Source organism: Panthera pardus, unplaced genomic scaffold (genome assembly GCF_024362965.1).
Source record: "Panthera pardus isolate Hobbes unplaced genomic scaffold, ASM2436296v1 HiC_scaffold_27, whole genome shotgun sequence".
In the NCBI taxonomy this organism is placed as follows: domain Eukaryota; kingdom Metazoa; phylum Chordata; class Mammalia; order Carnivora; family Felidae; genus Panthera; species Panthera pardus.
Window position 1 is genome coordinate 46072890 of NW_026526843.1, and position 25267 is coordinate 46098156.

At 38.1% G+C, this 25267-nt stretch overlaps 1 protein-coding gene across 1 annotated transcript in view; it reads right to left on the reverse strand.

The window, feature by feature from the left end:
• CENPI (centromere protein I) overlaps positions 1–25036 on the reverse strand; it is a 78506-nt gene extending 53470 nt beyond the window's left edge. Inside the window, exons 1-6 of the mRNA XM_019436060.2 lie at positions 24681–25036; positions 23110–23342; positions 22081–22218; positions 17982–18100; positions 17590–17697; positions 2385–2433 (exon numbers count right to left, since the gene is read on the reverse strand). Coding sequence (XP_019291605.2) covers positions 2385–2433; positions 17590–17697; positions 17982–18100; positions 22081–22218; positions 23110–23329 — 634 coding nt within the window. The 5' untranslated portion in view covers positions 23330–23342; positions 24681–25036. The remainder of the gene's footprint in view (positions 1–2384; positions 2434–17589; positions 17698–17981; positions 18101–22080; positions 22219–23109; positions 23343–24680) is intronic.
• Positions 25037–25267: the final 231 nt, after the last annotated feature.

Genomic DNA, 25267 nt, shown 5'->3' on the forward strand with positions numbered 1-25267 from the left:
GTGGGATTCATTCCTGGGCTGCAGGGCTGGTTCAACATTCGCAAAGCAATCAATATGATACATCACATTAATAAAAGAAAAGTTAAGAACCATATGATCCTGTCAATTGATACAGAAAAAGCATTTGACAAAATTCAGCAAACTTTCTTAATAAAAACCCTCAAGAAAGTCGGGATAGAAGAAACATACTTAAACATCATAAAAGCCATTTATGAAAAGCCCACAGCTAATATCGTCCTCAATGGGGAAAAACTGAAAATTTTCCCCTGAGATCAGGAACAAGACAGGGATGTCCACTCCCACTGCTATTGTTTAACATAGTGTTGCAATCAGGCAACAAAAGGAAATCAAAGGCATCAAAATTGGCAAAGATGAAGTCAAGCTTTCGCTTTTTGCAGATGACATTATAATATACATTGAAAACCCGATAGACTCCACCAAAAGTCTGCTAGAACTGACACATGAATTCAGCAAAGTCACAGGATACAAAATCAATGTATAGAAATCAGTTGCATTCTTATACACTAATAATGAAACAACAGAAAGACAAATAAAGAAACTGATCCCATTCACAATTGCACCAAGAAGCATAAAATCCCTAGGAATGAACCTAACCAAAGATGTAAAAGATCTGTATGCTGAAAACCATAGAAAGCTTATGAAGGAAACTGAAGAAGATATAAAGAAATGGAAAAACATTCCATGCTCATGGACTGGAAGAATAAATATTGTTAAAATGTCAATACCACCCAAAGCAATCTACACATCAATGCAATCCCAATCCAACTAGCACCAGCATTCTTCTTGAAGCTAGAACAAGCAATCCTAAAATTTGTGTGGAACCACAAAAGACCCTGAATAGCCAAAGTAATTTTGAAGAAGACCAAAGCGGAGGCATCACAATCCCAGACCTTAGCCTCTACTACAAAGCGGCAATCATCAAGACAGCATGGTATTGGCACAAAAACAGACACATAGATGAATGGAATAGAATAGAAACCCCAGAATTAGACCCGCAAAAGTATGGGCAACTTTGACAAAGCAGCAAAGAATATCCAACGGAAAAAAGACAGTCTCTTTAACAAATGGTGCTGGGAGAACTGGACAGCAACATGCAGAAGGAGGAAACTAGACCAGTTTCTTGCACCACTCACAAAAATAAACTCAAAATGGATAAAGGACCTGAATGTGAGACAGGAAAACATCAAAACCCTAGAGGAGAAAGCAGGAAAAAACCTCTCTGACCTCAGCAGCAGCAATTTCTTACTTGACACATCCCCAAAGGCAAGGGAATTAAAAGCAAAAATGAACTATTGGGACCTCATGAAGATAAAAAGCTTCTGCACAGCAAAGGAAACAACCAACAAAACTAAAAGGCAACCAACGGAATGAGAAAAGACATTTGCAAATGACATATTGGGCAAAGGGCTAGTATCCAAAATCTATAAAGAGCTCACCAAACTCCACACCCGAAAAACAAATAATCCAGTGAAGAAATGGGCAGAAAACATGAATAGACACTTCTCTAGAGAAGACATCCAGATGACCAACAAGCACATGAAAAGATGCTCAACGTCGCTCCTCATCAGGGAAATACAAATCAAAAGCACACTCAGATACCACCTCACGCTCGTCAGAGTGGCTAAAATGAACAAATCAGGAGACTATAGATGCTGGCGAAGATGTGGAAAAACGGGAACCCCCTTGCACTGTTGGTGGGAATGAAAACTGGTGCAGCTACTCTGGAAAACAATCTGGAGATTCCTCAAAAAATTAAAAATAGATATACCCTATGACCCAGCAATAACACTGCTAGGAATTTACCCAAGGGATACAGGAGTGCTGTTGAAGAGGGACACTTGTACCCCAATGTTTATGGTAGCACTTTCAACAATAGCCAAATTATGGAAAGAGCCTAAATGTCCATCAACCGAGGAATGGATAAAGAAGTTGTGGTATATATATACGATGGAATACTACTTGACCATGAGAAAGAATGAAATCTGGCCTTTTGTGGCAACGTGGATGGAACTAGAGAGTGTTATGCTAAGTGAAATAAGTCATACAGAGAAAGACAGATACCATATGTTTTCACTGTTATGTGGATCCTGAAAAACTTAACAGAAGACCATGGGGGAGGGGAAAGGGAAAAAAGTTAGAGAGGGAGGGAGGCAAACCATAAGAGACTCTTAAAAACTGAGAATAAACTGAGGGTTGATGGGTGGTAGGAGGGAAGGGAGGGTGATGGGCATTGAGGAGGGCACCCGTTGGGAGGAGCACTGGGTGTTGTATGGAAACAAACTTGACCATAAATTTCATATTAAAAAAAAAGAAATGTTAATTCCACAGAATAAATGTAGTAAAACTGGAATAAAAATACTCACCATTCTCTTTTCTGGTAAGTAAATATAGCAAATGGCACACATAAGGGCACTGTTAAAATATAAAATTTTAAAAAGAGAAATGACAATATATCTTGAACAGAGTGGCAATGTATCTTCCTTAAATGTCAATTTTATCCTGATTAAGTAAAAAGGCTGCAGAATTTTGTTGAACAATAGCTCTTAAAGCTTCCCTTTTTCATACTACATAGTAGTGGTAAAAACCAATAGCTTTAATTGGTATCTCATTACACTATTTTTAAGTTTCTTTTGGAATACAGAAACACTGCAGACAATTTAAAAAGAGAAAAAGATCCTTCTACGGGCACCTGGGTGGCTCAGTCAGTTAAGCATCCAACTTCAGCTCAGGTCACGAGCTCATGGCTTGTGCGCTCGAGCCCAGCATCAGGCTCTGCGCTGACAGCTCAGTGCCTGGAGCCTGCTTCAGATTCTGTCTTTCACTCCTTCTGCCCCTCCCATGCTCATGCTCTGTCTCTCTCTCTTGCTCTCTCTCAAAAATAAATATCAAAAAATTTAAAAAAAGATCCTTCTACCTAACAAAAATTCATGCATTCCTTCCAGTAGTCCATATTTAAGATACAAACTTAAAACTTTTATCTTGTTTCCCACTTAAAAGCATTTTCCCATGTTGCTTTGTCTTCAAAATAATCATTTTCAATGATATTAATATTGCAATGAGTGGATACTTCATAATTTAATTAACCATTTAGCTCTCAGTTTGGCAAATAGCACACATTCAATAGATTTGTTACTTAAGTTACTGAATGACTGGTTCCTTTATAACATTTCATTTTGAGTGTCCATTTATTGAGGTTTTATTCTAGATTAGGGGTCAGCAAACTGCAGTTCATGTGGTTTTGTAAATGAAGTTTTAGCAAAACATAGCTACACACATTTCATATATGAACTCTCTATAGCTGCTTTCCTGCTACCACAGCAGAGCTGAGTAGTTGTGACAGAGGTCTATGGTCCACAGAGCCTAAAATATTTACTATCCTGGCTCTTTACAGGAAAAGTTTGCCACTACCTGTTCTAGAAGAAAACATAGGAGAATATCTATTTTTTTTAACGTTTCTTTTTGAAGGAGAGAGAGCATGAACGGGGGAGGGGCAGAGAGAGAAGGAGACACAAAATCTGAAGCAGGCTCCAGGCTCTGAGCCATCAGCACAGAACCCGATGTGGGGCTCGAACCCACAAACTGTGAGATCATGACCTGGGCTGAAGTCGGATGCTTAACTGACTGAGCCATCCAGGCGCCCCTAGGAGAAAATCTTTAGGACCAGAGGGTGGCGTTTTTTTTTCTTTCAGAAAAGAAAATGATAGCCACAAAATAAAACATGAAAGAAAAAGCCTCCATAAATTGGAGATCATTCAATTTAGAACATCTGTTTATTGGACAAATAAATAATCTATCACAGGGACGAGTAAACAATAACCTGTGGGTCAAATCCAGTCCACCACTGGTCATTATAAATAAAGTTTTATTGGAACATTGCCACAGTCATTTATGTATTGTCTATAGCTGCTTTCACACTACATCAGTAGAATGAGCAGTTGTGACAGAGACAGTATATCCCTTAAACCTAAATATTTACTAGTTGGCACTTTAAGAAAAAATTTGCCAACACTTGCTGTAGATGTTAGGAAATCAAAAAAGTAGGGGCACCTGGATGGCTTAGTTAGTTAGGTATCTGACTCTTGATTTCAGCTCAGGTTATGATCCCACAATTCATGGGATGGAGCCCCACATGGGGCTCGATGCTGATAGCGCAGAGCCTGCTTAGGACTCTCTCTCCCTCTCTCTGCCCCTCCCCTGCTTGTGCACATGCTCTCTCTCAAAAATAAACATTTTTTAAAAAAAGTGATGTAATGGAATTAGAGAAGGCAACAAAAGCAAAGATTTTCTTTAAACAAATTTGTATTTTGGTAATCATGAATCTAAACTTTAAAATCTGAAGTACAACATTCCATATTGCCTGTCCTCTACTTAGAAATGGGTTCACATTCTGCACATACTTGTAAGAAGCATGAATTTAGATACAGGGTTTTTTCTTAAGGAAAGGACATACATTATGACCAAGTCTGACATAATCTACACAAAATACAGTAACATTGAGTAAAAAACTCACTACCTCATATCCCTAGGATATAAACCATTAGCAACACTATTTGTCATGCTGGGTATGAATGAGTGTCACACAATCACTTGCTCTGGGCTCCAACATTATAGGAACTCTGACATTCTTTTTCAGTCACATCTAAAAAGGAATAACTCATATACATCTAGGACTTTACAAATGTCTTTCTGGCAAATAGTAAGCACTGCCTCTGAGTCACTAAAGAGTCAGGCTCCCACCAAATTATATGAAAATAACTTTCTGAAGTAATGCTTTTAAAAGTTAGGTTCCTTGTTTCTTGATGTGGGTGATATTTACACAAATATGTTCAGTTTATGAAAATTAATTGAGCTGATCAATTATGATACAGGAAATTTTCTCTACATATATCATACTTCAATAAATATTTTTAAGAGACAGAAAAAGGGTAAAGAAAAAGAAAAAAAGTAGGTCCCCCTCCCTCGTGCCAAGCTGATCAAGAAACTCATTAGCATCATGAAAACCACTCAAGTACAGGTATATGATCTGACAAACATTTATGAGTATCTTGTGTTCATTCATTCATTCATGAAACAAAAATTTATTGAGCAGTGACTAAAACAGACAAAAAGGCCTGCTCTTATGAAGTTTATATTCTATGTGCCATGAACAGTGTTACTAAATACTTGGGTTATAAAATGCTCAGTCTCTGCCTGGAAGAACTCAGTCTATTAAGCTATTACAAGAAAGGGGAAAGCATGCTTTAGTATTTCCCACTCTTAACAAAGTATGCTTAAACATAGAATTCATTTGTTTTGCATTTTGATTAGTTTAAGAACAAAAACCATATGAAGTTAAGAGAGATGTCAAAGGTAAAGGAGAGTCGATCACATACTACTTACCATTCATCCACTCCTGTGTACCACAGGACAAACAAAGGGATGAACATTAGTTACTCTTGTTATTCAAGGTACTTCACTTTCATTCTTGCATAGAAAAAGACTTCCTTTGACACTTAATCCACCCAACTTCAGTACCTCCAACTTACCTATACTCTATCTGCTCACTACTAACCTCTTAGTGACTTCCAAAAGTTCACTGAGGACTTACACGTCTGACTCAGTCTTCTACTATAACCCTAATCCCAACTGCATGTCAGAAGATTTAATGTCTCTATCAACAAATCACCTTGTCCTTACAACTTATTGACTTCTGAATTCCAATGACCTGATCACCATTTATAGAACTACTGTATATTAGATACCTTGATTGACCCTGCCTGCTTTCATGCCAATTCAGAAACGTTGTTTTACATTGTATCCAGCTGTTTAAGTACATTTCTGAGCTGCCATGAAAGCAAAGAACTGCAGCTCCCAAAAACAAAGTGAAAGAGAGAACACTGAATATTGAACAAGTTCTCACCCCAAGATTTCTGCCAAACCTTAAAAATCTTGAACTTACAGCTTTAATAGCTACAAAGGGAGGTAGGAGATGGGTAGGCAGGTGATAAAGCTTAGGACCCACCCAATGTGTGGAATATACAAGGGATCTATTAGAAAACTAGAAACCATCCAATGTGTGGAATATACAAAGGATCTATTAGAAAACTAGAAACCTCAGGGCACCTGGGTGGCTCAATCGGTTGAGCGTCTGACTTCAGCTTCGGTCATGATCTCGCTGTTCATGAGTTTGAGCCCCACATCGGGCTGTCTGCTGTCAGCTGTCAGCATGGAGCCCACTTCAGATCCTCTGTCTCCCTATCTCCCTGCCCCTTCCCTGCTCATTCATTCTCTCTCAAAAATAAACATTATAAAAAATTTTAAAAAGAAAGAAAACTATGAACCTCAAGAACCATACCCTAAGCACCCAGATATGAAATAAAAACAAATCCCACTGTGCTGAAGAGGACGGCAAGTAAACTTGCCTGTCCTGGCCTTGGAGATGGGTGAAAGGAAAATAAAGCCATTCCAAAGAATATGTAACCACAAGCCAGTCATATATAGGTCTACAGTTTGAATTTACACTAGTGATATGACCTGGAAAACCTCAAGTGAATAATTTTAAGTGGTTCCAGCTTGTACTTCCCAGAAAAAAACATATCTGATAAGGGACTTGTACCTAAAATATACAAAGAACACTTACAACCCAGTAATAAAAAGATACCCAATTAAAAAAATGGGCAAAGGATCTGAATAGACATTTCTCTAAAAAAGATATATACATAGCCAATAAGCACATGAAAAGATGTTCAACATCACTAATCATTAGAGAAACAAATCAAAACCACAACTAAATACCACTTTACATCCAGTAGGATGGCTGAAGTCAAAAAGTCAGACAAATTAAGTTGGTGAGGACATGATGAAATTGGTACCCTCATACACTGCTAGTAAATGGTCCAAACAGCTTGGTGATTCCTCAAAATTCTAAACATAGAATTAACATACAACACAGCAATTCCACTGCCAGGTATATATCCAACAGAATTGAAAGCAGGGACTTGAACACTTACTTGTATGCCAATGGTGACTGCAGCATTATTCATGGTAGCCAAAAGAGAACCAACCCAAGAGTCCATCAACTTGTGAACAAACAAAATGTGGTATATACACACAATGGAAAATTATTCAGTCATAAACATGAATGAAAATCTGATACATGCTATAACCTGGATGAAACTTGAAGACATTATGCTAAGTGAAAGAAGCCAGACACAAAACGACAAAAATTGTATGATTCTACTTATATAAGGTGTATAGAATAAGCAAATTCATAGAGGCAGAAAGTAGATTAGAGGTTACCAGGTGCTGGGGGAAGGAGGAATGGAGAGTTACTGTGTAACGAGTAGAGTTTCTGTTAGGGCAATGAAAACATTTTGGAAACAGATAGTAGTGATGCAATTAATGCCAATGAACTATACACTTAAAAATAGTTAAAGTGGTAAATTTTATGTTATGGAAAAAAATATAACAGGTTAAAAAAATGAAGTACTGATATATGATACAACATGGATGAACCTTGAAAACATTATGCTAAGTAAAAGATGCCAGTCATAAAAGACTACATATGATTCCATTTATATGAAATGTCCAGAATAGGCAAGTCTCTGAAGACAGAAAATAGATTAGAAATAGGCAAATCTACTCAGTGATGAAAAAGAATGAAATCTTGCCATTCGCAACAACATGGATAGAGTTAGAGAGTATTATGTTAAGTGAAATAAGTCAGTCAGAGAAAGGTATCATGATTTCACTCATGTGTAGAATTTGAGAAACACAACAGATAACATAGGGGAAGGGAAGGAAAAATAAGATAAAAACAGAGAGGGATACAAACCATAAGAGACTCTTAAGTACAGAGAACTGAGGGTTGCTGGAGACATTGGGGTATGGGCTAAATGGGTGATGGGCATTAAGGAGGGCACTTGTTGGGATGAGCACTGGGTGTTACATGTAAGTGATGAGTCACTGGGCTCTACTCCTGAAGCCAAGATTACAATGTACGTTAACTAACTTGGAATTAAATTAAAAAACAGGCAAATATTTAAAGTCAGAAAATAAATTAGGAGTTGTTTAGGAACCCCTAAATAGAAAGATGGGGGAATGATAGATAAAGGGTATGGGGTTTGGGGGGTGATGAAAATGTCCTAAAATTGACTATTCTCATGGTTGCACGTATCTGTGAACATACTAAAAACCAGTGAATTGTATACCTTGAGGAGGTAGACTGTATGATATGTGACTTATATCTCAATAAAGCTGTTCTTAAAAAGTACCCAGAGAGAAAAGAAGAAATGACAGATTACAATTAAACAGAGTCAACAACAAGGGAAAGAAAGAGCCAGTGAAATAATATTTTCAATGTCCTGAGAGAATTTAACTGTCACCCTAGAACAGGGCACTCTAAGACATTTTCAGACAACAACAGTTTACTATCAAAAGATTCTCACTGAAAGAATATTCTAAAGGAAATTGATCTCAGATTGAAGGTCTGAGATGCAAAAACAAATGGTAAGCAAAGATATTGGTAAATAAGTGGGCAAATCTAAACAAACATCAACTGTGAAGATAATAATGATGTCAACTTCATGTGCGTGTGGAGAAGGGTGGAGAAGAATGAGATAGAACTAAAACAAGACAATAGCATATAATCTGGAAAGGCTTTGATCAGAGGTAAAGCGTTCTTAGGACCTTGCTTCATTTAAGATGAGGGTAAAGATACTGGTTACCTTTAGCCTCTATGAAAAATCATATTAGAAATTAAAACTGAGAAAAATTGAAATGTTTATTAATTCATTAAAAAATAATATGCCCATTACATGCTAACATAAATAACATATTCTATGAAAAATAACTATATTTTCCAGAAGAAAAACAGTAGGAAGAGTGACATTGTTGTACATTTTTACAATAAATATGCATGTTAAAATAGATACAATAACACCTAAAAGAACACACACAGAATGTATAACTAACTTCCAAACAAGAATAGGGGGAAAACCACAATCAATCGAAAATAACAGAGAAAGAGGGGGGAAAAAGGCAGAAAAAAGCCAATCATTTAGAAAGTTTCAAATAAGATCTTTGAATTTATTCCTAGTATATCAATAATCACTACACAGGTAAATAATTGTCTAGGTTAAAGACAAAAATCATCAAACAGGATTTAAAAATAAAATCTAGTTACATACTATTCAAAAGAGGCATCTAAGACATGAGGACAAAAAAAGAAAAAAAGATTAAGTAAAACCCCAAAAGATGGAAATATACCAAGCAACTACCATCCAAAATAAAGCCAGAGTAGCAATGTCAGTCTCCTACAAAACAGACTAAAACAAAAAGCATTTCCAATAACAAAGAGTTACTCCATGTTTATTTATTTGGGGGGGTGGGCAGAGAAAGAGGGAGGGAGAGAATCCCAAGCAGGCTTTGCATTCAGAGCAGAGCACAATGGGCTCAATCTCATGACAGTGATATCACGATGTGAGCCATATCAAGAGTCGGACACTTAAGCAACTGAGCCACCCAGGCACCCCAAAGAGTTACTCCATGATAACAGGTTTGATTCATCAGAATGATAAGAAAACTATAATTGGGCAAACACCTAATAACAGATTCAAAATAAATAAAGCAAAAACTGACAGAACTTTAAAGAAAAACTGACAAACCTGCCATCACAGTGGGAGATTTTCAACATAATCGATAGACGGGCAGCAACAACAACAAATCCATAAGGAAACAGAAAATGTCAATTCCAATAACCTTCATTCCCTCACTCTACTTCAACAACTCTCTCGCCATGGTCACTCTGAATCTTGTCATCACACTGAACCATCGACTCCTGAACCTTAAACTCCAATGCAACAATTTCCTATTATTCCAGCTTTTAACCCCACTACAGGTCTTGACAATCACCAAAGCATTCCAAACCTCAGCTGTGTATGTTCCCAGTCTGCCCTCTTCTGTCTTCACCTACTTCCCCTTTCTATCTAGACTCCCTGGTCCATCAGTTCAATCATGCTCTTGTATTCTTATCTGACCTATTATCTGACCTTATCTGACCTTTGCATATTAGTAACATTACATATCCATGCTCCCTAACCCCATCTGGGCCTTCAAAACTTCTGTCTCTAATCATCTCCCATTCCCATTTCCATCAGAAGCTATTTCAAAATGTATACTGTCTCCTCAAACATAGTATTTTATCTTCCCCTCCTCACTGTTAGAAGACTTTGCCTCCTACTTGAGTGAAAACTTGAAAAAAAATTACCACTGGGCAGGAACTCCCTCAACTGTGTCCCTTACTAACCCACACATGTATTAGCATCAACACCCATCCTTTTTCCTTATTGTCAGGAGAGGTATCTTGCTTCCTACAGAAAACAAATTCCTATAATTTTAACTCTGATCCCTAGTCTTATTTTGATGCCTTTCCTCTATACCACCACAGAACCCTGTGGATACTCTCATAGGATTTATCACCTTGTACTTATCTTTTCCCCTACTACCTTTAAAGATCTTCCAGGCTAAGTCTCTTACTAGGTAGCTTACCTCAGCAAAGTTATTTAGCTTTTCCACGCCTAGTTGTCTCTTCTCTAAAAAGGGAATGATACAATTTTGCCGTAAATCCTGGCTCTAGTCATGTGACCCTGGGTAATTATTTGACTTCTTTGTGCCTCAAGACTCCTCATCTCTAAAACAGAAAAACAAAGGGGCACCTGGGTGGTTCAGTTGGTTAAACGTCCAATTTTGGCTCAGGTCATGATCTCACAGTTCGTGGGTTCGAGCCTGTGTCAGGCTCTGTGCTGACAGCTCACAGCCTGGGGCCTACTTTGGATTCTGTGTCTCCCTCTCTCTCTGCCCCGCCCCTGCTCACACTCTGTCTCTCTCTCATTCTCTCTCTCTCAAAAAATAAAATAAAACGGGGGCACCCGGGTGGCTCAGTCTATTAAGCATCCAACTTCAGCTCAGGTCACGATCTTGTGGTTCATGAGTTCCAGCCCCACGTCAGGCTCTATGGTAACAGCTCAGAGCCTGGAGCCTACTTCAGAATCTGTGTCTCCCTCTCTCTCTGCCCCTCCCCCACTCGTGCTCTCTCTCTCAAAAATAAATAAACATTAAAAAAATTAATGGCACAAAAACAGACACTCAGATCAATGGAACAGAATAAATAAGCCAGAAATAGACCCACAAACATATAGCCAACTAATCTTTGACAAAGTAGGAAAGAATATCCGATGGAATAAAGACACTCTCTTCAGCAAATGGTGCTGGGAAAACTGAACAGTGACATGCAGAAAAGTGAACCTGGACCACTTTCTTACACCATACACAAAAATAAACTCAAAATGGATGAAAGACCTAAATGTAAGACAGGAAGCCATCAAAATACTTGAGGAGAAAGCAGGCAAAAACCTCTTTGACGTTGGCTGCAGCAACTTCTTACTCAACACATCTCCAGAGGCAAGGGAAACAAAAGCAAAAATGAACTATTGGGACCTCATCAAGATAAAAAGCTTCTGCACAGGGAAGGAAACAATTAGCAAAACTAAACGGCAACCGACACAATAGGAGAAGATACTTGCAAACAATATATCAGATAAAGGGTTAGCATTCAAAATCTATAAAGAACTTATCAAATTCAACACCCAAAAAAACAAATAATCCAGTGAAGAAATGGGCAAAAGACATGAATAGACACTTCTCCAAAGAAGACATCCAGATGGTCAACTGACACATGAAAAAAATGCTCAGCATCACTCATCATCAGGCAAATACAAATCAAAACCACAATGAGATACCACCTTACACCTGTCAGAATGGCTAACATTAACAACTCAGGCAACAGCTGTGACGAGGATGTGGCGAAAGGAGAACACTTTTGCACTGCTGGTGGGAATGCAAACTGGTGCAGCCACTCTGGAAAACAGTATGGCAGTTCCTCAAAAATTAAAAATAGAACTACCCTATGACCCAGCAATTACACTACTAGGTATTTATCCAAGGGATACAGGTATGCTGTTTTGAAGGGGCACATGCACCTCTATATTTATAGCGGCACTATCCATAGCCATTGATGGATGAATGGATAAAGAAGATGTGGTATGTACATATACACACACAACGGAGTATTACTCAGCAATCAAAAAGAATGAAATTTTGCTACTTCCAACTATGTGGATGGAACTAGAGGGTATTATGCTAAGCGAAATCAGTCAAAGAAAGACAAAAATCATGACTTCACTCATATGAGGACTTTAAGATACAAAACAGATGAACATAGGGGAAGGGAAGCAAAAATAATATAAAAACAGGGAGGGGGTGAGGCACCTGGGTGGCCCAATCGGTTGAGCATCCACTTTGGCTCAGTCATGATCTCACGGTTTGTGAGTTCGAGGCCTGCGTCGGGCTCTGTGCTGTCAGCTCAGAGCCTGGAGCCTGCTTCGGATTCTGTGATTCCCTCTCTCTCTTCTCCTCCCCCACTCATGCTCTGTCCCTCTCTCTCTCTCAAAAAATGAATAAACGTTAAAAAAAATTAAAAAAAAAAACATGGAGGGGGACAAAACATAAGAGACTCTTAAATATGGAGAACAGAGGGTTACTGGAGGGGTTGTGGGAAGGGGGATGGGCTAAATGGGTAAGGGGTATTAAGGAACCGACTCCTAAAATCATTGTCGCACTATATGCTAACTAACTTGGATGTAAATTTAAAAAATAAATTAAATTTAAAAAATTAAATAAAGCATTAAAAATTTTTAAAGAAAATAATAAAATAAGGATAAAAGCCTATATCTTGTAAGGTTGTCAAGAGACTTAAATGGGTTAAAACCACATTTTATCTCGTGTATATTTTATACTTACACACATTTTAGTTTGGCCCAGCTAACTTTCTAGTGTTCACTAGTCACATGAGGTTAATGGCTACCATACTGGACAGCACAAGTACAGAAAATAGTAGGTGCTCAATAAACATTTTTTAAAAAGTAAGCTCTGTGTCTAACATGGGGCTTGAACTCATGACCCAAGATCAAGTCACATGTTTCACTGACTGAGCCAGCCAGATGCCCCTTAATATTTTTTTAAAGGAGTGTTGATGTAAAAAAATATTGAATTTTAAAGGAATATTTCAGAACCCCAGGACTAGAAAAAATACATAATCCAATATTTTTTTTTACATTTTAAATCTCTGAAAATAGGACTAATCTTATAATTGATGCCGTATGACAGTTTTAATGACAGCACTTTTTAGTAGTGGTTCATAAGATAATGATGTCTCTTACAATTGATGGCATCTTAGAGTTGATAAAATAACTGTATATAAAGCACCAAATGCCTAGCATATAAGCCTCACATATATTAACTATTATGTCTTACTGTTATTTGTATTTTCAATTCTAAATTCAATGTCTGGCATAGTATGCAGTTAATAAATGTTCATTAAGTGAATTTCTACAGGACGCCTTGTGCTCTAAAACTTTGTACATCTAAATCCAAATATATTATATGCCTTCCAAAACTACCTCCTTCCCTTTTATGTTCAAAGGTACCATCATTCTGAGCCATTCTGAGAAATGGCTCAGATCTTGATCTCCTGATCCTTTCCTTAATCCAGTTTAGGTACCAGATCCTGTCAATTCTTCCTTTATAATTTCCACCAAAACCTGTCCTTTCACTTTTTCATCCCCACTGCCACCTCCTTAGTTTAGGACAGTGGTTCTCAAACCTTTTGGTCTCAAGACTCTTTACGTTCTTAAAACTTAGAGGATCCCAAAGAGCTTTTGTTTATCTGGTTTATATCTATAGATACCCACCATATTAGAAATTAAAACTGAGAAATTTAAAAATGGTTATTAATCCATTAAAAAATAATAAACCCATTACATGCTAACATAAATGACATATTTTATGAAAAACAACTAATTCTCCAAAAAAAAAAAAAGACTAGAGTGACATTAATGTTTCAGACTTAATAGAATACAGCTGGATTCTCTGCTTCAGCACTAAACCTGGTGCCCTTTGTTTTCACTGAAGTAAATGAAGAAAATCCAGCCTCACAGACATGTAGTTGAAAAAGAAAGGAATATTTTAATAGCCTTTTCATAAAATGGTGTATATTAGTCTTGATAAGTGGTAGTCTCTTAAGGGTTAGCTGCAATGTGGAATCTGAAACCTTATCAATGAACTCTTTGTACTGTTCTATTAAAATTCATTGGTGTATAAAATTAAAGTCTGTTGAAAAAACATTAAAGAAATAAAGTCTTTTGAAAAAGTATTACATAAATAAATAAAATTCATTGATATATCTTGCATTTTGAATGGATCTTTTACCCATGTATAATTTTATAACATCATACTTAGTCATCTGGAAAAGACTGGTTTATTGAGTTATACCAAGCTTCCAAATATTGACACATTTCATTACAATTCACATTTATTATTATTGTTACCAATCTCATCAGAAAAGTTTAAGTATTGGGAAGCTGTCAAGTTCACAGTGGTAGATACAAATTTTCCCAACTCATAATTTTCACTTGAAAGCTCAAATCAGTGGGAACAAATACTTCAAGTTGTTTCCTTTGAAATGACAGGCTGGCTTTTCATTTTTGAGAAAACAGCTGCCAAATACCCACATCTGAATAACCATAGTTTAAACGTCAGTCATTCAAGTAAAAATGGTATTCCATGAAGAAAGCAGCTAGTTTAGCTCACAACTCAATCACATAAGTGCTATTCCTCAGGACAACAATTGTACTTTAGTACACAGAAGGGATTTATTTGTATCTCCTATTTCATCACACAGAATATTAAAAACATATCTCAAAGGTTGAAATTTAGTAAAATTAATGCATTATTTTTTACTGCTTCATTTGAGAGATTAAGAGAAACTAGCATTTTTGTTTTTTACTACAGTGAAGAACAAAATGACCATTAATACAGTTTGGCCCCACTGCCCTGATTCTGGCTAAGGCACCAGTGAGAGAGTGAGAGAGAAAGAGAGAGCACAAACTGGGGAGGGGCAGAAAGAGAGGGAGACACAGAATCGAAGCAGGTTCCAGGCTCCAAGCTGTCAGCACAGAACCCAACGCGGGGCTCGAACTCACAAACCATGAGATCATGACCTGAGCTGAACTCAGACGCTTAACCAACTGAGCCACCCAGTCGCCCCTCAGGCACCAGTTATATTCACCATTACTTTATAGCACCATCAGTGCAAATGCCAACACAATGAAAATAGCAGATAACATCTTGACATTGCTATGAAAATAATTTTGACCTCTCAGAACTCCTGAATCAGGGAGACTCAAGGGGCCCACAAATCATATTTGAGCATTTCTAGTCTAGGACTTCATCACTTTATACCTGGATTATCATATTAGTCTCCTAACTATTCTTCCCAACACTAGCCTCTCTCCTTATTCATATTGTTTGGCATACTAAACACAACTTCCAACAATTCTGCTTTCAACATGTTCTTCCCAAAAATTATCACTGATTTCCCCACTGGATAGAGGATAAAGTTCAAATTCTTTAGCATCACCTTAAGACCTCTACAATCTTTCCTCATCCAACTTTTTCAGCCCTACCTTCCACCACTGCCTGACACAACTGTAGTTAAGTCAGACTGATCTATTGAAGTTCTCTGGGAACAAAATTTACACAGCTAATAACTTTGCTTAAAATGTTCCTGTCATATGAAATATTTCCTTTTATCAAATCTCACATCCTATTCAACCTTCAAGGACTAGCTTGACGCCCACATACTTTATTTATGATGCTTTTTCTAATCACTCTGGTTTACAGTGCTCTCTTCCTTCTTGGAAAAGTCACAGCAATTATTATCCCCACATTGTCATATACTATCTTTGATAATTTAACTCTTAAGATATTATTTAACTTTATGTACTTTCCTTAATCCCCCAAACTGGATTTTAAATCCCTGGAATACAGAAACTCTCTGCTAAACTTTTAATCTTCTACAATGCCTAGTACAATGCAACAAATACAGTGAAAACATCAATTTTTAAAAGTAAAATCAATGAATGAATTTCCTTTCCAAAGCCAAGAGGAATTTGGTTAAATGAATGATTCACACGGTCTATGAACTACTGATGGCCCTTGAAAGTCTTCCAGGTGGAGAGTAGATTGATTTCTTAGAGTTACTAATGTTTTCAAGGGGAATAATTATGCTATTTCATCAAAATCAGTCCACTAGTATCTCATCAAAAGCAATACTCTCCTCATTAATTCTGATGAGGTTTTTGCAGTGGTAATACAAGAAAATGTAGAATAAGTGACCCACAGGACTCTGTTAAAGTGGTTTTAAAGGGAAAAGATTACAATCACTGCCCTAAATTAGCAGAGACTCCAATGTGGAGTTGATTCTATCTGTAACATTTTATTTCCTTAAAAGAAAATATAAAGCAAATATGGTAAAAACTTTGTTAATATGAAAGACAGGTGCAAGAGTGTTATGCTTTATACTTTTCTATATGTTTAACATTTTATTTTTATTTTTTTTAATGTTTATTTTTAATTTTTTTGATGTTTATTTTTGAGAGAGATAGCACAAGCAGGGGAGGGGCAGAGAGGGAGGGAGACATAGAATCCTAAGCAGGCTCCAGGCTCTGAGCTGTCAGCCCAGAGCCCGACGCAGGGCTCTAACTCACAGGTTGTGAGATCATGACCTGAGCCGAGGGGAACACTCAACCAACTGAGCCACCCAGGAGCCCCTTTTTTTAAAATGTTTATGACTTATTTTTTGAGAGAGAAAGAGAGAGAGAGAGAAAGAGACAGAGACAGAGCATGAGCTGGGGAGGGGCAGAGAGAGAGGGAGACACAGAATCCAAAGTAGGCTCTGGCTCTGAGCTGTCAGCACAGAGTCCAACATGGGGCTCAAACTCACGAACCAGGAGATCATGACCTGAGCCGAAGTCAGAGTCTTAACCAACTGAGCGACCCAGGTGCCGCTGACTATTTTAAAATAAGGAAAAACAGGGGCAACTAAGTGCCTCAGTCGGTTAAGCCTCCAACTTCAGCTCAGGTCATGATCTCACGGTTCATGAGTTCAAGCCCGGCATCGAGCTCTCTGCTGGCTATCTGCTATTGGCATAGACCCGGCTTTGGATCCTCTGTCCCTCTATCTCTCTGCCCTTCCCTGCTCACGTTCTTTCTCTCTCTCTTTCTCTCTCTCTCTCTCTCTCTCTCTCTCTCTGTAAATAAATAAATAAATAAATAAACAAACAAACTTAAAAAACTTAAAAAAATATTTAAAATAAGGAAAAACAGGGCACTGGGGTGGCTCAGCCGGTTGAGCATCCAACTCTCAGTTTTGGCTCAGGTCATGATCTCATGGGTTCATGAGTTTGAGCCCTGTGTCTGACAGCACAGAGCCTGCTTGGGATTTCTCTCTCTCTTCCCTTCCCCAGCTCATGTGCATGCGTGCTCTGCCTCACTCTCTCAATAAATAAATTAACATTTAAAAATAAAAATAAGGAAAAACTCATTGTGTGGCACTTTGAAGCACACATCATGTGTCAATATACAAGAGCGTACCATTTGATTGATGCATGATGTTGTCCAATTTTTACTTACCAGTGCATCATCTTCCAATGAGGCAAAAAAGAAGCCATAGAGTAAGTTAATTTGCTCCTTGTGATCAATGAAGTCAAACATAGCAACCAGCCAACGATAAAAAAGTACCTATCAAGAGACAAAATGCTTATCTTTAGAGAAATATAACTGGCACAGGAGAGAGCTTAATTGCCCACTCAGGGCTGTTTTAGAAGCCTCTAGCACAAAGTAGGATAATAGATTTTATATCTCAGTAAAAAATTTCTGCTTGAGCAGAGTCCCTGCATCAAGTTATATTGTTCCAAAACCACAGGCTTTCCACAAAAAGCCACTGCCATTACTCCATAAGTGGCTCTTCCTTGCCAGCCCTTAAGTGGTTCTGAAGGACTTATCAAAGTGTTTAAAAAGATTACCTTGGTGCTACCAGAACACTTGCCAACACAAAGCCAGGAGACCGCCTTAACCACAGAATCTTCTGATATTAGAGTTGTTGGAATCATGCACTTCAATATCCGAGTGTTTACAACATTTCCTGGAAAGCAGACAAAACTACAAATTAAACTACATTTTAGAATCTTGTTTATTACTTTACTATTATTCACTTAGTCCCAAAAAATCTCACTGTATACTGAAGGCAATAAACAACAGTAATATTTGATAGATCTCTTATCATCATTTCAAAATATAGTTTCAAAAAAAATGTACCTTTAACTTCTAATATAAACTATAAAGCAAATTCTTGGACTCTATATTTCTATTTAAAAAAGGAGGATGAGTACAGGGTTTCTCTTTGGGGTGATGAAAATGTGTGGGAATTAGAAAGTGGTGATGATTGTACAACTCTGTGAATATGCTAAAAAAAATCCTGAACTGCATACTTGAAGAGTGAATTCTATGGAATGTGAATTATACTTCAAAAAAAGCCTTACAAATTTCAAAGATTATTTTTTATTTAGTTATTATTTTTTAATGGCACAATAGATTCTTATTTAAAGCTACAGACAGACATCTTGCATGAGCTGCTTCATTTAAGAATAAATATATTTGTATTCTCCATCCCTCCCAAAAAGTGGGGAGGACAGCAGAATGAAACAGCTATTCTTGGAATTAGCTGGCAGTAATATCATTCTATACTGGTCCAATCTTTCCATCATACTCTCTGGCTTCCATGGTATACTCCCATCTGGTAATAGAAGTGATGCTGCAAATAGCTTTGTATACACCCTATATCAATTTCTGCTTATGAAGGTTTCAAGAATTAAATGCATATCTCATCAATTTTTTTGGTACGTAAACATTGTTTCATTTGCATTATAATGTAATCACACCAGTCACTGAAAAAACAACTATTCTCAACTTCTCATGCAAATAGAATTTTCAAAAGCATCTTGGATACATGTCTTTAACCACTGTTTCACATGCATTACAGTGTGCTGATCACATCCATTCACTATAATAACACAGTTCTCACTTCTGCAATTAGCATTCTTAGAAATTATCTTATACAGTTTGTTTTAGATGTATTCTAGGATGATGATCACATCCATTTATGGAAATAACACTGATCTTAATTTGGCCCGTAGGTAACATCCTCAGAAACATCTTACACGCATCTTTTTTTTTCCCCTGAGGGTGAAGACCTCTATTTTTTAAATAAAAATTACATATATTTAAGATGTATAGCATGATGATATCATACGCATATACATAGTGAAATGATTACTACAGCCAAGATTCTCCTCACATTGTTAACATTTGTGTGTGTGCGGTGAGAGCACCTGAAATCTACTCTCTGACCAAATTTCCCATATTCAATACAATATTATTAACTATTGGGGCACCTGGGTGGCTCAGTCAGTTGAGCATCTGACTTTGGCTCAGGTCCTGATCTCACTGTTCGCGAGTTCAAGCCCCACATCGGGCTCTGTGATGACAGCTCAGAGCCTAGAGCCTGCTTCAGATTCTGTGTGTGTCTCTCTCTCAGTCTCTCCCCCACTCACACTCTGTCTCTCTCTCTCTCTCTCTCTCTCTCAAAAATAAATAAACATTAAAAACAATATTAACTATAATCATCATGCTATACATTAGGTTTCTAAATTTATTCATTCTACATATACCTCAATTTCTACTCCATCATTCTGTGGAGAAGGAAGGAAGCAGTGATGGCAGGTGATGAATCACAAGAATAAAAATCTCTCTATTCCACTATGGTTCCTTGTTTTCATTTCTCTTTTCTCCCTTACTCCCATCCCCAACTCTTCTAAAGTTTAAAACAGTCTGACCACTAACACTTCACACATGTACCAAATTCAAAGGGTGAATTCAATAGACTTAATACTTACTTCCCAGCAACTTTTTAATTTCTAAAGTGTCTGAAGTCCTTTTTTCAAAACTTTATTAACTTTGAGAGAGAGAGAGAGAGCGCAAACAGGGGAGAGGCAGAGAGGCAGAGAGGGAGAGACGGAATCCCAAGGAGGCTCTACACTATCAGCGCAGAGCCCAACACAGGCTCAATCTCATGAACCATGAGGTCATGACCTGAGCCAAAATCCAGAGTCAGAAGCTTAACTGACTGCACCCCAAAGTCCTTTTGTACTTAACTATGAAATTTGTAGCACACCTGCCCCTGAATATGCATTTCAACTTAGCAAAAGAGCTATATGTAAAGATATAGTAGTGATGGAGGGTATCACAGAAATAACGAAAAGGAGAAAAACAATTAAGGAGGCCACATTTCACATCTCCAATTCCAGCTTAACAGAAAAATGAAGTTAGAATAGAAAGAAAGAGATTATTTTTAAAATTGCCATATACTAGTTTCCAAGGCTGAGGCATGCATTTGCCACAAGACCTGACAAACATCATGAAAACCTTCTAACCATTACTTTCTAAGGTATCAAAAAAAGAGAAATTCCAAAATAGAAAATACTTGTATATTCCATACATGTTTTAAGGGGAGAAGAAATAGAATTCACAATAGACACTGATTAGTTAAACATGGATTCCTGGAGGGGCATCTGGGTGGCCCAATCGGTTAAGTGTCCAACTTTGGCTCAGATCATGATCTCCTGCTTCATAAGTTCGAGCCCTGCGTAAGGTTCTGTGCTGACAACTCAGAGTCTGGAGCCTACTTCAGATTCTGTGTCTCCCTCTCTCTCTGCCCCTCCCCCACTTGTGCTCACTCTCTCTCTGTCTCTCAAAAATAAATAAAACATTTAAAAAATTAAACATGGATTCCTGAAAAGATATTAGAACCAAAAAATTTAGGGGCACCTGGGTGGCTCAGTCGATTAAGCATCCAACTTCAGCTCAGGTCATGATCTCGCAGTTCATGAGTTCGAGCCCCAAGTTGGGCTCTGTTCTGACAGCTCAGAGCCCGGAGCCTACTTTGAGTTCTGTGTTTCCCTCTCTCTCTGCCCCTCCCCCACTCTCATTCTGTCTCTCTCTGTGTCTCAAAAATAAATAAAACGTTAAAAAATAAAAGAACCAAAAAATCTGAAACCACTTAAAAGAAGAGCCAATTTTATCAGGTCAAATTTAACTTTGTGGGAAAACACAGAGAATTAATCAAGTAAAGGTAGAGAACTAAAATACCTGGGAGTCATATTTTGATTTCAGCTAGTAATGTGTTGTTGCTTTAAAACCTACACCCCTAAAAACATGATGCTAGGGTATACACAAAGGAACCCAATATGCAAGGGCCAGGAAATAATATATAAAGCAACCAGTTTTGACAGATGTCTTAACAGTTCAAAAAAAAAAAAAAGTAGAAAGCCCAATAGCAGTGTGGTACGGTATAAACACTAGAAGGGGAGTTAGAAGATCGAAGTTCCCCAGTTCTAACTCTGACATTAAGCAAGTCTCTTTAACCACTCTGAGTCTCAGTTTCCTCACCTTTAAAATGAAGATGTTCAAGGCCTTAAATACCTTCTGAGTCTGAATTTGGATGAGAGTAGGTTAAAAGGTTCTTGTCAAGTAAAAAAGAATACGGGTCAGGTGTTATTTCTAAGAACTCCTCCTCCATTCAAAATGCACTTAGAAGAGGAAAGGAATCATTTCCACGAAAACAAAAGCATATTGTCTGTTAGATCATAGACACTATAAAGGAAACAGTATCAACAGGGACTTGTCATAGGCAAGTAAACCTAAAAGCAATGATACAGATCAAGTGATCTCTTAAACTGCCTTTTAGCAGCATTATTTAAAGTATTATCTATGCTTCTTAAGAGAAATACTAAAAATGACTCCCATATATTTGGAGATAAGAGTCTATACATTCTATTTGTAAAGACATGTGATAACTAACCATTCTCAACATATGCACACAGAAACTTTTGGTTCATAAGGTAGCTTGAACACAAGAAAGGTCCATTTTATAATCTTACCAAATTGGCTTTATGAAGAGAATAGTACAAATAAGGAACTACAGCTGATACCAATAAACAATCTAATTCAAAGTCTGGAAGGCAAAACTAACTGCAAACTGATGACAAATGTATCCCCTTGACATACCAAATTTGCCACTAAGTGCCACATTTAGTAGAATGTCAATTCCTTCTGGAGCTAAGCCACTCTTCCAAGCCACATTTTCCACAGTTTTCAAGTGTTTTTCCAAGGTTTTATCTCTACTCCGTGAAGTTTCAACAGGACCTGGAAAAAGGAACAATATTAAATAGTGGGACCTTTAAAATTCTTTCAGTCTTCAACCTCAACAGTTGCAACTTGGGATACTATAAAGAAATAGCTTTATGTTAAAAATGTCTTCCCCAAAATGTTTCAAAGCCTTTAAAATTCTATAATATTTAACAGCAATGGAGCAATAGCACCTTCAGTAAGGAAAACTGAATCATGCTCTGGCATCTCTGATCTAAAGTAACTAAAAGCACTGAACTTAGACTATAAGCTGATCCAGTACTAGGGCAGTAGTTCCCAAACTTTGCTGCAAATTGGAATCACCTAAGGAGGCTTTTAAAAATCCTGATGCCCAGACTGCATTCCACACCAATAAAATCAGAATGTCTAAGACTGGATGCCAGGCATCAATGTTTTTTTTAAAGATTCTCAGATAATCTCAATGTGCAGCAGTTTGGAAACCACACTGCCAAGAGTTTGTTTTGTTGTTGTATCCCTAGTACCCAACATACTGACATTAGTAACTGCTCAATAAATGCCTATTAAATAAAAAAAAAGCATGAATGAACAAAAATATGCTTTCCTTTAAAAATCCATTAAGGGAGCACCTGGGTGGCTCAGTGGGTTGAGCATCCCACTCTTGGTTTTGGCTCAGGTCGTGATTTCCCAGTTCATGAGTTTCAGCCTCACAATGGGCTCTGTGCTGATGGTGCTGAGCCTGCTTGGGACTCTCTCTCTCTCTCCCCCTCTCTCTCTCTGCGCCTCCCCCGCTCATGCTTTCTCTCTCTCTCTCTCTCTCAAAATAAATAAAGTTAAAAAAATATTTAAAAAATTAAAATCCATAAGTAAAAGGCGTAGGATATTTTTTTACAGAAATAGAACTTTCATAAGAAAAATTATCTGTCTTACCTTTCTCAAAGTATCTCACTGCTCTTTTCAGAGCATCTTCTGCTTCATCATCAGCATGTCCATAATCTTTCACTGGATCATTTTGTCCATGTTTTAAGCTGCACTTTGAGTCATTTAGGTCCTCTTCTTTCAAGGCCAAGAGATTAGTCTTATAACTATCACTATCTTGTGAAGTCCTCTTTTGTGCCTTAGAGTCCTTAACTCTCTTTTGAGGTGACATTATTGCACATGTTCTATACAGAAACAAGTGTGAAGTTACCATTAAACAGGCAAACCATCCCTTTTTACTCCACAAAGACAGGAACCATATCTGCCTTGTATTCCCAAACATTCAGTACACGATAACTATCACACAAGCAGCATACACACAAAATACCTGACAACAATCCTGGCAACAAAGTCTATAGGTTAACTTGCACAGAAAGCCCTTGACCTAAATAGGAATAGGGAGAAACAACTCTCCAAGGTAACATTTACCAGTTGAACTTGACTTATTGTGGAAAAAAAGAACACAAGCAACATAGCAAGCTCTCTTAAAATGGCTCCATCACACAATAAGTCCAAAACTATTCCATCTTATACATTCAATCTCACTTTCTCCACTCACTCCTATATTTCTCCACCCTCCTTGATTTTGCTTTTAATATTTTATGCTCACCACTTTGTGAGTGCTAAGTTAAAACTGCACAGTTCAAAAGTCAAACTGGTGACCAAACTAAGGATTCTCACAACAGAATTATTCCCCATGAACTCATTTATTCCATAAATAATTGTTGATCAACTATATCCAAAGCACAGTTCTAGTTACCAGGGATAAGATAACAAAACAGTCAAGGTCTCTACCCTAATGAAACTTATGGGGGTAGCGTGGGGAGGAGTGTGAAAGAGGGGAGTGATACCATCTGATTTGTTGTAAGACCGTTTCAGCTGCAGTGTGGAGAAAAGAATGTTAGGGGATCAAGGAGTGAAAACAGACCAATTTTTAAAAGTCTTGCAGAAGTCCAGAAGACATATGACTGTAGTCTGAACTAGGCCTAAAACAGAGGTGGAAGAGGTAGAAAATGACTGATATGTTTTGGAGATGGACTGGGCAAGGCCGTGATAAAAGAACTGGATGTAGGGAAAGAAAAGCTAAGAGAGGATCCCAGAATGCCTTTTAAGTTTTGGCCTCAAATAGGAAAAACTAAGGAAATGGTCGGAAAGACAGTTACTCAATCCCACCTCCCTACAACATATGAGGCCGGAGCAGGAGAGCAATAAGTGTATCTAAGCCAATGGGAAGTTCCAGGTTCTGAGTAGTTTCCTAGGGTACTAGAAAAGAAGGGAGGGATAGCAGCTTCTGAACCCATCCAGTTGAACCGTCCCATCATCGCTTCCCATGAACCCGCCCCTTCACAGCCTGCCCCAGCAGAGAGCGGACTTGGCCATGGTGACTCACCCACTAGACAGATACCTGGGCTGGGGAAAAATCCGACCCCAGCCACACCTTGTAGGAGAGTCCTGCTCAGAAATCAGGAGATTCCCTCCGCTCTGAGGGCCCCCATTTCGCGCAGCCTTTAAAAGTACCTCACCTGTTCGAGCCCCGTGTCGGGCTCTGTGCTGACAGCTCAGAGCCTGGAGCCTGCTTCCAATTCGATGCCTCCCACTCTCTCTCTGCCTCTCCCCTACTCACGTTCTGTCTCTCTTTAAAAAGAAAAAGAAAAAGAAAAAGAAAAACAAAAAGAAAAACAAAAAGAAAAAGAAAAAGAAAAAGAAAAAGAAAAAGAAAAAGAAAAAGTACCTCACCTAACACACTCCTTCTTCAAAGCCTCCGGAATTCAAACACCGCCTCCTGGATTCAAATAAATGGACCCCGCCCCGCGCATGCGCTTCTGCGGAGACCCAGTCCGCGGCCAGGCAGAGAGGCGCGCTTTGATGAAGCCTGATTGGTTGCGTTTCAACTCAAGGACGCGAGGCCGTGAGCGGGTTGACGCAGACCCAATTCCGGAGAGCCGCTCCCCCGCCCGCCCCGGGCAGGGGGGCGTGTGGGCCGTTGCTGCCAGAGCTAGCTGATTGGCCGTAGCTGCCGGAGCTAGCTGATGTCTAGAGCTCCCGCTGTCTTAATAATGTTTGCCTTTGTTATTTTGCTTGAAACCCGACAACTAGTGTCTCGATTCCT